This window comes from Uranotaenia lowii, chromosome 3 (assembly GCF_029784155.1).
Source record: "Uranotaenia lowii strain MFRU-FL chromosome 3, ASM2978415v1, whole genome shotgun sequence".
Taxonomy (NCBI): Eukaryota; Metazoa; Arthropoda; class Insecta; order Diptera; family Culicidae; genus Uranotaenia; species Uranotaenia lowii.
In genome coordinates this window covers 166,984,726-166,998,240 of record NC_073693.1, presented here as the reverse complement: position 1 = coordinate 166,998,240, position 13,515 = coordinate 166,984,726, and the positions used below count along the sequence as shown (strand labels likewise).

The 13,515-nt window shown below is 37.0% G+C and overlaps 3 protein-coding genes across 3 annotated transcripts in view; 1 reads left to right on the top strand and 2 right to left on the bottom strand.

Moving 5' to 3' along the window:
- LOC129751106 (uncharacterized) overlaps positions 1-7,755 on the bottom strand; it is a 52,141-nt gene extending 44,386 nt beyond the window's left edge. The window contains exon 1 of the mRNA XM_055746398.1: positions 7,462-7,755. The gene's annotated coding sequence lies outside the window, so the exon portion shown is untranslated. The remainder of the gene's footprint in view (positions 1-7,461) is intronic.
- A 349-nt stretch (positions 7,756-8,104) lies between these two features.
- LOC129756819 (WW domain-containing oxidoreductase) lies at positions 8,105-9,535 on the top strand. The gene has a single exon (XM_055753840.1). The coding sequence runs from the start codon at positions 8,255-8,257 to the stop codon at positions 9,467-9,469; it is 1,215 nt and encodes a 404-aa protein (XP_055609815.1). The 5' UTR covers positions 8,105-8,254; the 3' UTR covers positions 9,470-9,535.
- Positions 9,536-9,706: 171 nt separating this feature from the next.
- LOC129756817 (iduronate 2-sulfatase) lies at positions 9,707-11,981 on the bottom strand. The gene is made up of 3 exons (XM_055753839.1): positions 11,292-11,981; positions 10,016-11,219; positions 9,707-9,948 (listed from the first exon to the last, which is right to left on the bottom strand). Exons 1-3 carry the CDS (start codon positions 11,505-11,507, stop codon positions 9,812-9,814), a joined length of 1,557 nt encoding a protein of 518 aa, XP_055609814.1. The 5' UTR covers positions 11,508-11,981; the 3' UTR covers positions 9,707-9,811.
- Positions 11,982-13,515: the final 1,534 nt, after the last annotated feature.

Sequence of the window (13,515 nt, the reverse complement as noted above, 5' to 3'; positions counted from 1 at the left end):
CGGTCAGATGTTGGGGCGCGTTGAACTACTTGTGGGACCCATCAGTAAGGCCACTTTGTGCGTAAGAGAACCGAAATCCGTCGAGCTACAGACCTTATGTGGGCTCTGAAAACTGGAAATGAAAGTAAGGAAATTGGTATCATAGAGGCATGCAAATGTTGTTAACACAAGGTTATGCACGTGATATGCAATATGAAGGCTCCTCGTGAGATTCGTCCAAGAATGTCTTGATACCTTGCAATTTATTGCAGAGAAAATGTGAACGTTATTCATTTGCTCATTTTTGAATATTTGGTTTAAAAAAAATTGTACAAGTGTACAATAATATTTTCTGGAATACCAACACGCAATTTTGGCTACCTACCTAAAGTTTATTCTGCAATGCAATTCTACATGAAAGCATGTTTCCCGTCCCCTTATCGGAGAATTACACAAAATTGCTCCGGTGGAGCTCAATTGCATTTTAATAGCGTGCAAAATGTAGGTCAAATAATTCCAAATACACTTTCCTGTTAAAAACAACATCACCATGAAAATTGTTATTGCAGAGAAGATTGAAAAAACAGAAGTTTGCGGCCGGAACAAATTTGAAATCATTCTTCTGTCACTTAGAGTTTAGGCATCACAATGAAAAATAATTCGAACTTTCAATAAATTGGAACAAATTGTACAAAAGCTTGTATGCAAAAAAGTTGCATATAATCTGTATCAGGGATGAGCAACAACCGCATCGCGGGCCGCATGTGGCCCGCGAAACTTTTTTCAAATTTTTATGCCTAACCTTTTTTACAATTACGATGATCTGCATTTGCTCCACAATCATTCAGGTTGTTAACTTTTTTCTGGCATTTCAAGCATTTATTATGTTCTGTTCAAGGCAAAAATACAATATTGTTTAATGTCATTGCGTATCTAATATTGGATTTTTTTTTATTCAGGATGCATTTTTCCTTATTATTTAACTCCTTCCACTTTCAAAAGCAAAATCCTTAAAACTGAGTCAGAGGAGCAGCCAAAAATCGAAAGCTACAAATTATCAAAGGAATTTCAAAGCCCGTTAGTGAAGTCATAATTTTCGTTTCAAGCAAAAATAAAGTTGTATGATAAAAAAAATATGATTTTTTTAAAATTATTCTTTACCATTCGGTAAAAAGGCTTGTTCTGTCGGCATTTAAATACCGACTCAAAAAAATTATACCAAAACCTTGTAAAACATTTTTTTATTTCTGAATATTTTCGAAAATTACGAAAGTTTAGTAGTTGAACGATTTTAGATTTTTTATCTACATGAATCAGCCGGCATCTATAAGCTACCGACAAAAAATATTAGGTCTTGATACACTCAATTCATATCTGAAATTCTGTGATTGGACCCAAAAGGTCTTTGACGATAATCGAGAGGATTATCTGTTATATTTTTTTCAGAAATGTGGTAGAAAATTTTAACAAACTTAAAAAAAAACAAAAAGAAAAAAATGTGAAAACTTTGCTATGCGCTATTAAAAAATTCTCTTGAGCAGAGATTTTCTAATATTTTACCGACCTATGATCAAATTTCCGAGGTCAACATCTCCGAGTACAAATTTTGAAAAAAATAACAATTGAGCACATCTAGAAAGGTCAATAAGGTCATGGAAGCTGATGATGAAAGCTGATGAAGCTTCGGTCTTTATTATTTTTTTTTTCGAACGTTTGCGGAACACATTTGAAATTTTTCCATGTTAACCCTTTCCTTCCCATGGTAGCACAGGTGATCCACAACTTCGCATAGCTCGCATTTGAACTGGGCGCTTTGGATCAACACCATTTTCTCATCGAATGTGCAAGTACGAATAAAGAATCATTGTACAAAATTTTAAGAAAATCGATTCACTAGTTTTTGCTCGGCAGATCGAAAGCTGCGCAAAAGTTGGATTTTTAAAAAATTAAAATCAAGTCGTCATTTGATGTTCAATAACTTCACAAGTTTTCATAATTATCCTCAAATAAAAATACTGACGTGCAGAAAATTGCTTTTGTAAGCAAAATCAAATGATGGTTTGCTTAGATTTCCACTAAAACATATAAATTTTCGAGTAAGTAAAGTGGATCACAGGTGATACACTGGGAACAAAAGGTACTTTTCATCTTGCTAAGTTTTTTATCAATACTCATGAAAATCATTCCGTCAAAAGTTTTTTCTCTTCAGGATAAGTATTTCATCTACTGAAATGACCACATGTCTCAAAATATTTGCAAAAGCTCGTGATTTTTTACGAAAAAATGACATGTTTTGTTTCTCTGGCGAAAAGTGTCATGGCGGCCATTGTTCAAGGCAAAACTGAAAGTTTCAAAAATTTCAATAGTTTGACTTTTGAGGGCTGGATATACCCAAGAAATATTTCACAAAATAGGATCTTTTTAGTTTGTGATCAAAAAAGTGATGAAATTCCCTGTATTTTGGCCGTTATTTCTTATTTTTCATTCGCACCCTCTGTGTTGTTATCTTCCCAATGGAGCATATCCTATGATCCACCTCAAAACCCAAATTTATCAACTGGATCTTAAAAGTAGACTAAAATAATGTATCTTTTGTTCTAGAACTTTAGTTGTTAATCAATATTTCTATTTTTAAAACGTGAAAAACCTCGTGGGAAGGAAAGGGTTAAACTGTCTTTAGGATTCTTCAGTTCAAAATTTGCTATAATTCATATCAGGGCTAGAAGCGACCATGAGGCAAAAAAAGTAGGGCGAACAGTTACTTTTGAATCCAATTAGGACAACATCAAGTCAAAAATTAATAGAGACTTCAAAAATAACACCCAGAGAATTAAATGATAAATTTGACAGTTCTGTTTATTCAAAAACAGTTTTGTTTTATAAGGATTCATAAGCTCCTGGAAAACGAAGAAATATTGTTTATCGCAGGTCACATGGTATCAGAATGACTTAATTTGAGTCATTAGGCTGGAACAAATATCAATTCCACCCCCCCCGCCCCCCTTCGAAATTTCCAAAAACCCGAAGAGGGAAATAAATAAAGTTTGAAGTAATTTAAATTCCAATAAAAAATTCCAATATCTGAAAGATTACAAGCCTTAAAAACAAATTTAAGAAGATGGGAGTTATTTCACATTTTGTTTTCTTGATTTCATTGAATTATTCGATAAAAAAAATTACTTGATTTAAAGGTTTTGTGCAACAATATAGTATGCAATTTTGTTGCATACAAGCTTCCGTCAAATTTATTCCAATTTATTTGTTTTTCGCATTAAGTTCATCTGTGGTTTAAGTTTTGTGGGCGTGATTGAGTGCTCATTTATATAACTTGGATGTAAATGACAACATTAAATATAGAATAGTGAGAGTATCGCAATTCAGTGTTGTCATAGGCATCAACGGATCACTTCCGACCATAAGTGAAACGGAACCCCTAGATGCCGGTCCCACGGCTTTTAACTAAAGCTCAATCACATGGTCAATTTGGTCCGATCAGAAATGATTGTTTGACCTTTTATTGTTATTTTATAAACCTTTTTTTTAATGCTCTTTTATATTTTTCAGATCATTCGGAGGTGGAGTTTTTGTTTTAGATATATTCAAACAGTTGGAAAGTTAGAAAGGTGTAGGTTAACATACACTGGATTCTTTTTTTAAACGATCTTATTTTACACGGTTTTATTTTAAACGATTTTTATTAAACGATTTTCTCGAAATAAGACGATTTTCGAACATGTCAAAAACAGGTTCTACACATTCCCGCTTTTTGTCCAAACCACTCTTGGGTGGTAAATGGGTTCGGACGTTGCTTCCAGACGGAAACAATTGTCGGAATGGCCACTTAGAGACTCTGCGGAAGTTTCGGAACAACCGTGGCTTAAAACCCAAAACAAAGCAATCCAAAACAAATCTTTGAACTTCCCGGTTTCTCTCAAATCACTTCAGAATGGTCTACCTAGTTGGAAATGATCGATTTACAGTCCAAGTTGGCCAATTTACTCAAAATGAGCGATGAATTTTGCGCGGTTGTTTCGAACTTTTTTTACACGATTTCTTTTTTTGCACGAACACAACAATTGTTTAAAAAAAGAATCCAGTGTATTTAAATATCATATTCCTCCTCAATGCTCCAGTGGATGTGTATTTGCGGTTTATGAATTACGATGGCTTATTCTTAAATCTAGCTTTTTTCAATCACTGAGGGCTAATTGGATGGAAATGATATGGTTTTAGGTTTGTGAAATGAATCTGTCTCCTGTCACATGATATTAAACCAAATGAAGCAGCGCGTAGTTCCCCCAGCTGGGGCGATTTTGTAACCCTCCGGAACTTCTTCTGTATGTCGGAATAGTGTGCACTGCACACCAGATCCGGCGAAGAACGTGATCGGTCAACAATTATTGGGTACACACAAAACTTTCGAGGCTCCACTTAGCAAAAATGAGCTGTTACTTTCCGTTAGCAAAAAAATTTTTTTACTGTCGAGTTAGCACTTCCCCAAATTGTCATAACTTTTGCTCAATTTGAGTAAAAATAACCATTTTACTACTAATTTTAGCAATTATAGTAGCATGGACTCAAACTTTTAGCCTGTGCCCAAACTGCGTTCTTTAAGTGCTCAAATTTTAGAAAGGCGACACAGGCGGGAACCTGTCCGATTATTTTGTTTTCATTTTGCACCGCGCGCGGGTAAAACATTTTTGTTCCGCTCCTCGGTTTTTCGTCGTTTGGTTTGAAGTTGAAATTGGTAAGTAGTACATACAATAGTGGTAGATACAATTAAAAGGAAAAATGTAGAGAAAAATTTGCTTCCGATACCTTCAATTCCTCAAATCGGCATCGACTAATCAGGTTTCCGAACTTTTCCAGGATCAACAGCAGCTCGTGGAAGGGAATGCTGCAGAAGTAGCCATTCTTCCTCCAGCGGAACGGTTACCGGTTCGGTAATCAGTGGAAAAATCGCGGAATCCTTATGCCGCCGGTACACGATACCGAGAAAGGAGGAGAAAATGGGGAAGCGCAAAACCGAACCCGAACCGAAGCAGCAGAAGTGTTTCCGTCGGGTGGTGTGTGAGGTTTACCTGTTTGGTGGTCAGTATTTTTACTATCAGCTAACAAAAAAATAGACTGTCTACCTATTATAGTTTTATTTCTATTCTTCAAAATATGAAATGCACTAATCTTAATTATTTCTGTTTTTCAGATTTCATTGGTGAAGATGTAATAGTACAGCTTCAAGAACGCGATGATGGAATACATTTCGAAATTAATTTCGAAACCCGCGGGATGATGCGAACAAAAATAAAAAGAAGATAAAAAAAAATCAAATGTCACTTTTTAATATTTGAAAATGAAAACCCTTCATTAAAAATAATTTAATTTTGGATTTCACTCAAATTCTAGAAAACGTTAGAAAAATGAATTTTGCTAAAATTTCAGCAAATAAAGATTTTTGTTTACTTGAAAATTAGTAAACATTCAGTCGGGACACATTTTGCTATTTTGCTAAAATTTAAGGAAAAAAAATTTGCTAAATTGATTGCTAAGTTTTTAGCTGGTCAAATTTGAGCAAAATTTTGCTAATTTTCGGCCTCGGAAATTTTGTGTGTAAGCGAGCTGCAGGAAAAAGCATCAGCAAGTAACATATAGCAAGTGTACACAGTAAATTTTTGCCTCGATTTCCAGCAAAAAAAATGCTGGAAATGTTCAGCAATCCAAATTTTTGCTGGAAACCAGCAATCGGTTTTCACATTGCTGGATTTTTCAGCATTTGGTTGTGTTCTTGTCATTTTTGCTGAAAAACCAGCAATCGGTTTTCAAATTGCTGGACTTTCCAGCAATTGATCTAGTTTGCTGGAAAATCAGCAATCGAATTGTCAAATTGGAGTCTGTTTGTTTTCGTACTTATGTGACACTTTCTTTCACTATTTCTTATAAGAAATAGTAAAAGAAAGTGTCACATAAGGTTCAAAGATCCAAGGCGTGAATTGGCCCCTTTTTCATAATTTGCAATACTTTGCTAAGCGTAAAACATGTTTTTAAGGCTTTCTAATTAAATTCAATGTTGTCTTACAAGAACAGAATGGTATATTGGTTTTATTTGGGTGCGCAGAATATGGGACATTTGCGCAGAATTAGGAACAAATAGAAAATAGTGCGCAGAATAAGGGCCACTTGCATTTTTTCCAAATGTTGTAAATAATCCACATTTTTGCTTCGAAATTGAGATCTGATTATGTTTGACTTTAAATTTGTTAGTTAACCCAATTGTACACGAAATTTTGAGGAAATTTATTGAAAGGTAAATTTTTTATAACTTGAAACATTTGAAAAATCCTTAACTGCGCAGAATTAGGGCCGTTCACAGTATATCTCAAAATTTCCAAAATTCTATAGAAATCGCATTTCTAGGTTCATGCCTCAAATATTGTACATCGCGTAACTTTCGATAGCATCGATAGAACTTTCCAAAAATTCCAGATGTGCTAGCTTTATATTTCATCAATCACTTTGCAAAATTTCAATAAAAAAAATTTAGCTTATTTTCTGAGATATTGCAGATTGAATGGTAAAAGTCCAAAAAGTCCGATTTTCGTAGAATTACTGTATCTGAGTCCACACAAACTCCAGAAAGCTCCAATTTTATGATGTAATAGTGTGATAGTTGATCTACATAACGCCGAAAATTTGATCGAAAAATATCATCAGGGTAAAAAGTTATGGAAGTTCAAAGTCGATGTGACAGTGTGCGTGCTTCCAATTTCTATTCAATTATGAACGGTACTGTAGATATATGGAAAATGGCCAAACATAACAATTTAAAAGCGTGTTTTCCCGAAATAAGCTTTTATACACTTATACCCTTTTGGCTCCAAGGGCCTCCTACTCATATGGCACTTTTGAGAAAACCTTTGGAAACAATTGAATATTGAAAAAAACAAAATGTTGTATCTTAAAAACATTGATGTACCGATTCATTCAAATACTTGGAAAAAACATGTTTTTTTAGATAAAATTGAAGTAAATTTTCTAAAAAATTTCTTTTGAACCTTTTACAATTTTCGATAATAATCTGCGCAATACTGAAAAATATATTTTGATTTTATAAAATCAATACACGTTTGGTGTGACTTGCCCTGCAGTACCCTAGATCTGTTTTGTTCCTTCCAATTGAATGCCAATGAACTCTTTCAAGGTTATAAGCGGTTCCATATTTGGGGAAAAATCAATAATCATTTCGGCAAATCAAAAAAGGGATCTCTTTCTCGGATAGTAACATTGTTTATTGTACAAAGCGTTTAATTTCTCTAGCATTATACTTTCAAATACACAAGCAACAAGTCCGCGGTATGAAATAAGTCATCTTCAAGACGAAGGTACATACATTACTGGTACTTTATCCAATAAATTTGCAGTCTCCCGGTTGAAAGACGTTGTTTTAAATGAAAACTTTTTTTTAGCTATTATCAATAGATCGCTTACCCAATCAATCAATCCAAGCACTTTCCGTCCACGAATGTCACACTGATCTAATCGAAATAATATGGAGGAACTAACAACTCAACACTTTCAGCTACAATTGCGTTGCACATTCGCACATAGTTTTGATTACTTATTAGCACCTGAACCCGAATGATTGCGAGATGTTAATCGGCGGCAATCACATCTCGGATTCTAATTATTTATTTCATTTTATTATCACCTCACTCGGTCTTAGAACAACTAACTAATTTTATCAATGAAAATGACAGCGGCTAGCAGCAGAAGAACGTGCGTTCGCTTGTGTTTGTATCTACTACGCATTTGTATTCATTCTGAAGTTGTAAACAGATTGCAATGTGCGGTAGTATTAGTGCAACGTTTCAGCTGATTTTGCGATGTTTTAAATAGGTTTGTTCAATGTACAATCGGTCACGCAATAAAGGGAACGAAACGAATGAAACACTTCAAAAATTTCAACATCATCAACAGAAACAGGTCAATCTAACGAATGTCATTTCGAACAGAGACAATATTTGAACAATTTATTGTTATATTATTAATCGGCATCAATTATAAATTTATTACAAAAAAATCATTCCAATTTGGTTAACTTGGTGTCATCGAACAAAGCTAACACGATCAAAATAACATCGAACGCTTATCACTATTAATTTTTTTTTTATCTTTTGCTGGAAAGGTGCACAATCGCCTGATATAAAATAGGTGTTTCGGCAATTTCGATAATTGTGATAAAGATTGAACCAAGTAAGACAAAGTTAGGCAAAAAACAACAATGCCAGTTCCGATGCCGGAATCCGATTCGGAGGACGAGTTACCTCCGGCGTGGGAAGAAAGAGCAACAAACGATGGATTTGTGTACTACGTGAATCATCACAGTAAAACTACACAGTGGACTCATCCCAGGACCGGTAAGATGAAACGGGTGTCCGGTGATTTGCCAATTGGTTGGTCCCGCAAGGTGGAGGAATCCACGGGGAAGATCATCTTTGTCGAGGAAGCAACGCAGCGGAAATCTTACACTGACCCCCGACTGGCGTTCGCCGTCGAGGAATCGGTTCAGGCTGGGGAACTGCGTCAACGTTTCGATAGTGGGACGAATGCATTGCAAGTTCTCCATGGTCGGGATCTTAGCGGAAAAGTTGCATTGATAACGGGAGCCAACGTTGGGATTGGTTTCGAAACGGCACGTTCCTTGGCACTTCATGGATGCGAGATTATTTTTGCATGCCGGAATGAAAAAACTGCCTTGGAAGCTATTGAGAGAATAAGCGCTGAAAAGGAGGTCGCTGGAAAAAGGTGTCGATTTATCAAGTTGGATTTGGCGAGTTTGCGATCCGTTAAAGAATGTGCACAACAAGTCAAAGCACATTACAAACAATTGGATTTATTAATTTTGAATGCAGGGGTTTTTGCACTTCCTTACAGTATAACGGAGGATGGATTTGAGACTACATTCCAAGTTTGCCATTTAGGCCATTTCCATCTGACTAATTTACTGCTGGATTTACTAATTCACACATCGAGAATCGTAGTCGTGTCATCCGAATCGCACCGCTTCAGTATGCTTTCGAAGGATATGACCGAAAGTGATCTGTCACCACTTCCTAACAAGTACTGGAGCATGGTGGCCTACAACAATGCCAAGCTGTGTAACGTTTTGTTCGCTGCTGAGCTAACCAAGCGGCTTAAGTCCAAAGGGATATCGGTTTTCTCGCTTCATCCGGGTAATATGGTATCGTCGCAATTGGCGCGAAACTGGTGGTTCTACAGGTTGCTGTTCACAATTGTACGCCCTTTTACCAAATCGCTACAGCAGGCTGCCAGTACCACAATCTACTGTGCCACGGCACACGAGCTGAACGGACTTACCGGTCTTTATTTCAACAATTGCTACGTTTGTGACCCCAGTGGGTCATCCAAGCTGGAGGATATGCAGCGAAACCTTTGGAACCTTAGCGAAAGAATGATCGAACAAGCAGCAAAATGAATGAGCACTAACTATGTATGTCAACTGCATTTACATTAAATGAATAACAATTTATTATAATATATTACGTGGTAATATTTTTTTCATTTCTCAACTAGTTTTGAAGAAACCTTTGATAGCTTGAATATTCACAAATATTCGTTGTCAAAAAAAAAGTACATTGCGTTTTTTTCCTATAAATAGAATTAGTAAAATTAATAAGTGATAAATACACCAAACCAAGAAAACAAAAGTAAATTTCGATAACGTTTGAACGTTCAAGAATTAACTGATTAAATTTTTCAATAGTCATTAAGATTAAAGCGTTTTAATTTTTAGTGAGACACTGTTCCTTTTTTAATCTTACGTAAATTTATCCTGTAACTGTTGCTTTAGCCACGTTTTGATAGGTTTCAGTTGCGGTCGATCAGCTAGATTCAAGTTTTCCTTCGGGTCGATACTGTGATCATACAATTCCTCTCCAAATATTTCCGACCAATCTGTAAATTAAGAAGAAGCAAGCCAATCTCAGTCGAATCGAAGATACTCTTTACTATTGTTACTTACTTCTAGAAAACTTGGCTGGATCGAAACCTATCCAGGCCGTGTAGCGGAATCTTGGAGTCCGTATACTGTATCCCATGATTTCAATTTGGAAAAGCTTCGGTTTGTCGCTGTTGGGATACACACTCGGATAACTACCAGGGCGAGGATACTGGCTATATGCCGCTTCAATCTCGGCAAATGTGTTTGTAGTTGAGTGACCAATGAAGGGAACCAAAGATTTACCCTCTACACAAGTTTCCTGCATCAGATCTTCGCCACAGTGAGGTATAGCTGGTAAGCCTACCAAGTCAACCAGAGTCGGAAATATATCGACTAGTTCAACGACCCTAGCAATTTTGCTATTGGCTTTTTCGGTTAAAAAAGGACTGTAAACGATCAGAGGAACCTTCAAAGCCACTTCATAGTTACTGAATTTGGACCATTCAGCATGTTCTCCAAGGGACCACCCGTGATCGGACGTTAGCACGATGATTGTATCGTTGAAATTAACATCTTCAAACAGCTCTCCGATGAGATCGTCCACGTAGCTAACGGCAGCGTAGTAATGTTGACGAATTTTCAATTTGATATCACCAGGAATCGGACCAAAGGGAAAACTTATGTTTAAAACTTGCATGTCATCTCGGCTACGTACATCCAAGTATGAATTCCAAGCGACAGTCGGCAAACCGTACGGTGGATAATCCAGATCGAGCGTTTTGAATTTCTTCTCGTCGTGAAGCTTCAGATATTCCTCTGGTATTTTAAACGGAATATGTGGTTTAAGATATCCCACGCCCAGGAAAAAAGGTTCACTCGCATTTTGCCTAGATTTTAAAAACGCCTTGGCCGCCTGCGTGCTTTGAATATCCGGAAGCGTTCTCTGTGGCTGAAGCTCTACAACCACAGGACAGAGCAAATTTTTCTTTAAACTTCCGGTCAGACTGTCAATGCAAGTAGCTTTGTTCATAAACTCTGATGTAGAAGGGTGATAGGGCTCATCAGTCCAACTCAATGGATAATCGTCGGTATAATTTGATGAAACACCAGGGTGAAATATCTTCCCTATGGAATGAGTACGATATCCATGTTCCTTAAAATACTGTGGAATCGTGGTAAAATTACCGGCAAATTCTCTCCAGTAGCTGTAGAAATCGTACAATCTGGTTGTATCCGGTCTACGTCCAGTAAGCATCGAATTCCTGCTTGGAGCGCATATTGCTTGCTGTTGAACACAATAATTAGGTTAAATATTTAATATCCTTTTTATTTCAAACTAATGGTTGATATATCTTACCTGAGCGAATGCATCAGTAAAGGATTGACCAAGTGCCACCAACCTATCAATGTTTGGTGTGATTGCTTTAGTATCACCCAAAGCTCTGATCGCCGGTCGAAAGTCATCTAGCATAATCATTAAAACATTGGGTCGGCTTACAAAAGTCTGATGACTTGTATTCACTAAACAAATAATAATCGAAGTAAAGACCCAAGCAGAAGCCAAAAACTTCATTTTTATCAGACGACAAAAATTAGTAAAAATAAACGACAACCACGTAACCAGATTTCGATATTATGCGATACGATGATGCATGCTCGTCCTATATTCGCTGAATCCTCCTTCCTCAGCTGCGCACAACCTTTCGTCACTCACTAGTCTCTCGATCAGCTGATAGACCGGTAGAAGAATGAAAGCATGCAATCACGGCTTTCGAATAACAGCAGTGAAAGGTACTGCTGACCTTCGATAAACTGTTGCTTGTTTCAGAACGTTATGGTTATTTCTTTGTAGGGATTAGTTCCTCGTTAATTTTAACAAACACACAATTTTCCTACCAATTTGTTCATTTTGTACAAAAAAAAAACTTGTTCAAAATACAACATTTACCTCACTTATATTACTAATGCATATATATAATTTGAAACATTTTGATAAAAATCATACCAACGAAAAAAATACAGGACTACAAATTAAACATTTTCCATCTTAACTCGCAAAAAAACATCCTCTTTTTGAAACTGGATCTGTTGGGACAGTTTTAACGGAGTTCTTGTAGCAAACCAAACAAACTCGTTTCGAGTGTTAGCAGCTCAAAGCTGTAGAAAAATTTTATATTTAGGATAGGTTTTAGACTTATAAAATAAATAAATTCGACTTACAATTCAGTCTCCGACTTCTTATCCAACTGTTCCACAACCGATTTCACTAAAGAATTGGATTCCTAGCCTGTAATTAATCTATTAATAACCGCTTTTTTCACAGCGAATTCGATGGCCACAATTACCTATCTGAGTCGTAAATTCACTACGAAACTCAACTACGGAATAACGGATAGTTGTACAGTATGTCTAGCCTGTAAGTTTGTGAAACGTTATTTGTTTAAATATGAAGGAAAATACAAAGTTTTTACCAAATCGATGATTTCAATATCCTAACTTTACTGCGATAATCAACTACCTTGTTTACATACTAATCCTTATCTTCACTCTCCCTTATCATTTTGCCAGTCATCATTCTCACTTTCTCATTTCATCCCTAGGGTAATCTGTCAGTCCTACATCTCGGATCAGTCGGAGCAGGTCGCTGTAGTTTGCGATCTATGTGGTTTATCTATAGGTGGGGACAAGAATACCCTTGCACGAGTGTGAGAATCAGTTTTTTCAATGTTTTGATTGCAACGTCACAATCGTTCATGAGCGTCTCGACGTTGAAGTTGCCATTCACCGGCGGCATACAATGTTCCTTGCAGTTTCATAAATAACAATCAAAGCACCCTTTCATTTACGCTTTTTTTCCTGGCGCACCACAGCACGGCGACTCTATTCGTTCTAAATAATAAACAAGTTTGTTTGCGTCCCAAACATTCCTTCTAATAAGTCCCCATGGCTACATTTGGGCGCTTAACACTTGACTCCGTGATGGCGTCGCGTTACGTCACAATCGTTCATAAACATTGTATCCATACACAACGAACTAATACTAAAGTTTTGGTTGTCCCCACCTATAGATAAACCACATAGGTTTGCGATAGCTGTGTTCAATCAAGAGGCTGTTGCGGCGAACATTCTCCCCCCCGTGTCGCCTTAACCTCCGGTAGGGCGTCACCAGATCCTTCAACGTCTAGCACAGCCAACTTGGTACACGGCCTCTTCAAGATCCCTGCTGCTGTCTTCACTACTGCTCTACGCGCAACTCCGTCGCTGCCAGGAACCGTTTCGACCACTCGTCCACGCAACCATCGGTTCCTGACGTTCTCGTCCACCACAAACACCAGATCTCCGAGATCGATAGGCTTCACATCTTTGAACCACTTCGTTCGTCTTGTGATAGTTGGCAGATATTCTTTAACCCACCGTCTCCAGAAGTTGTCAAGGGTATGCTTCACCATGTTCCAGCTACTCCTCAACGCCATGCCTTCGTCTGTAGGAAACTTCTCCGGCTCCCGTACGCCACTTGAGCTCAGCAAGAGGAAATGGTTAGGAGTTAGGGACTCATGATCCGCTGTCTCTAGTGGGATATA

What these genes read in the sequence shown, in the direction of transcription:
- LOC129756819 (XM_055753840.1), top strand. Translation starts at nt 8,255, where the DNA reads ATGCCAGTTCCGATGCCGGAATCCGATTCGGAGGACGAGTTACCTCCG.
- LOC129756817 (XM_055753839.1), bottom strand. Translation starts at nt 11,507, where the DNA reads ATGAAGTTTTTGGCTTCTGCTTGGGTCTTTACTTCGATTATTATTTGT. An exon ending in TTACTGATGCATTCGCTCAG is followed by an intron (nt 11,220 to 11,291) that starts GTAAGATATATC and finishes TGTGTTCAACAG; the next exon opens with CAAGCAATATGCGCTCCAAG. An exon ending in TCCAGCCAAGTTTTCTAGAA is followed by an intron (nt 9,949 to 10,015) that starts GTAAGTAACAAT and finishes CTTAATTTACAG; the next exon opens with ATTGGTCGGAAATATTTGGA.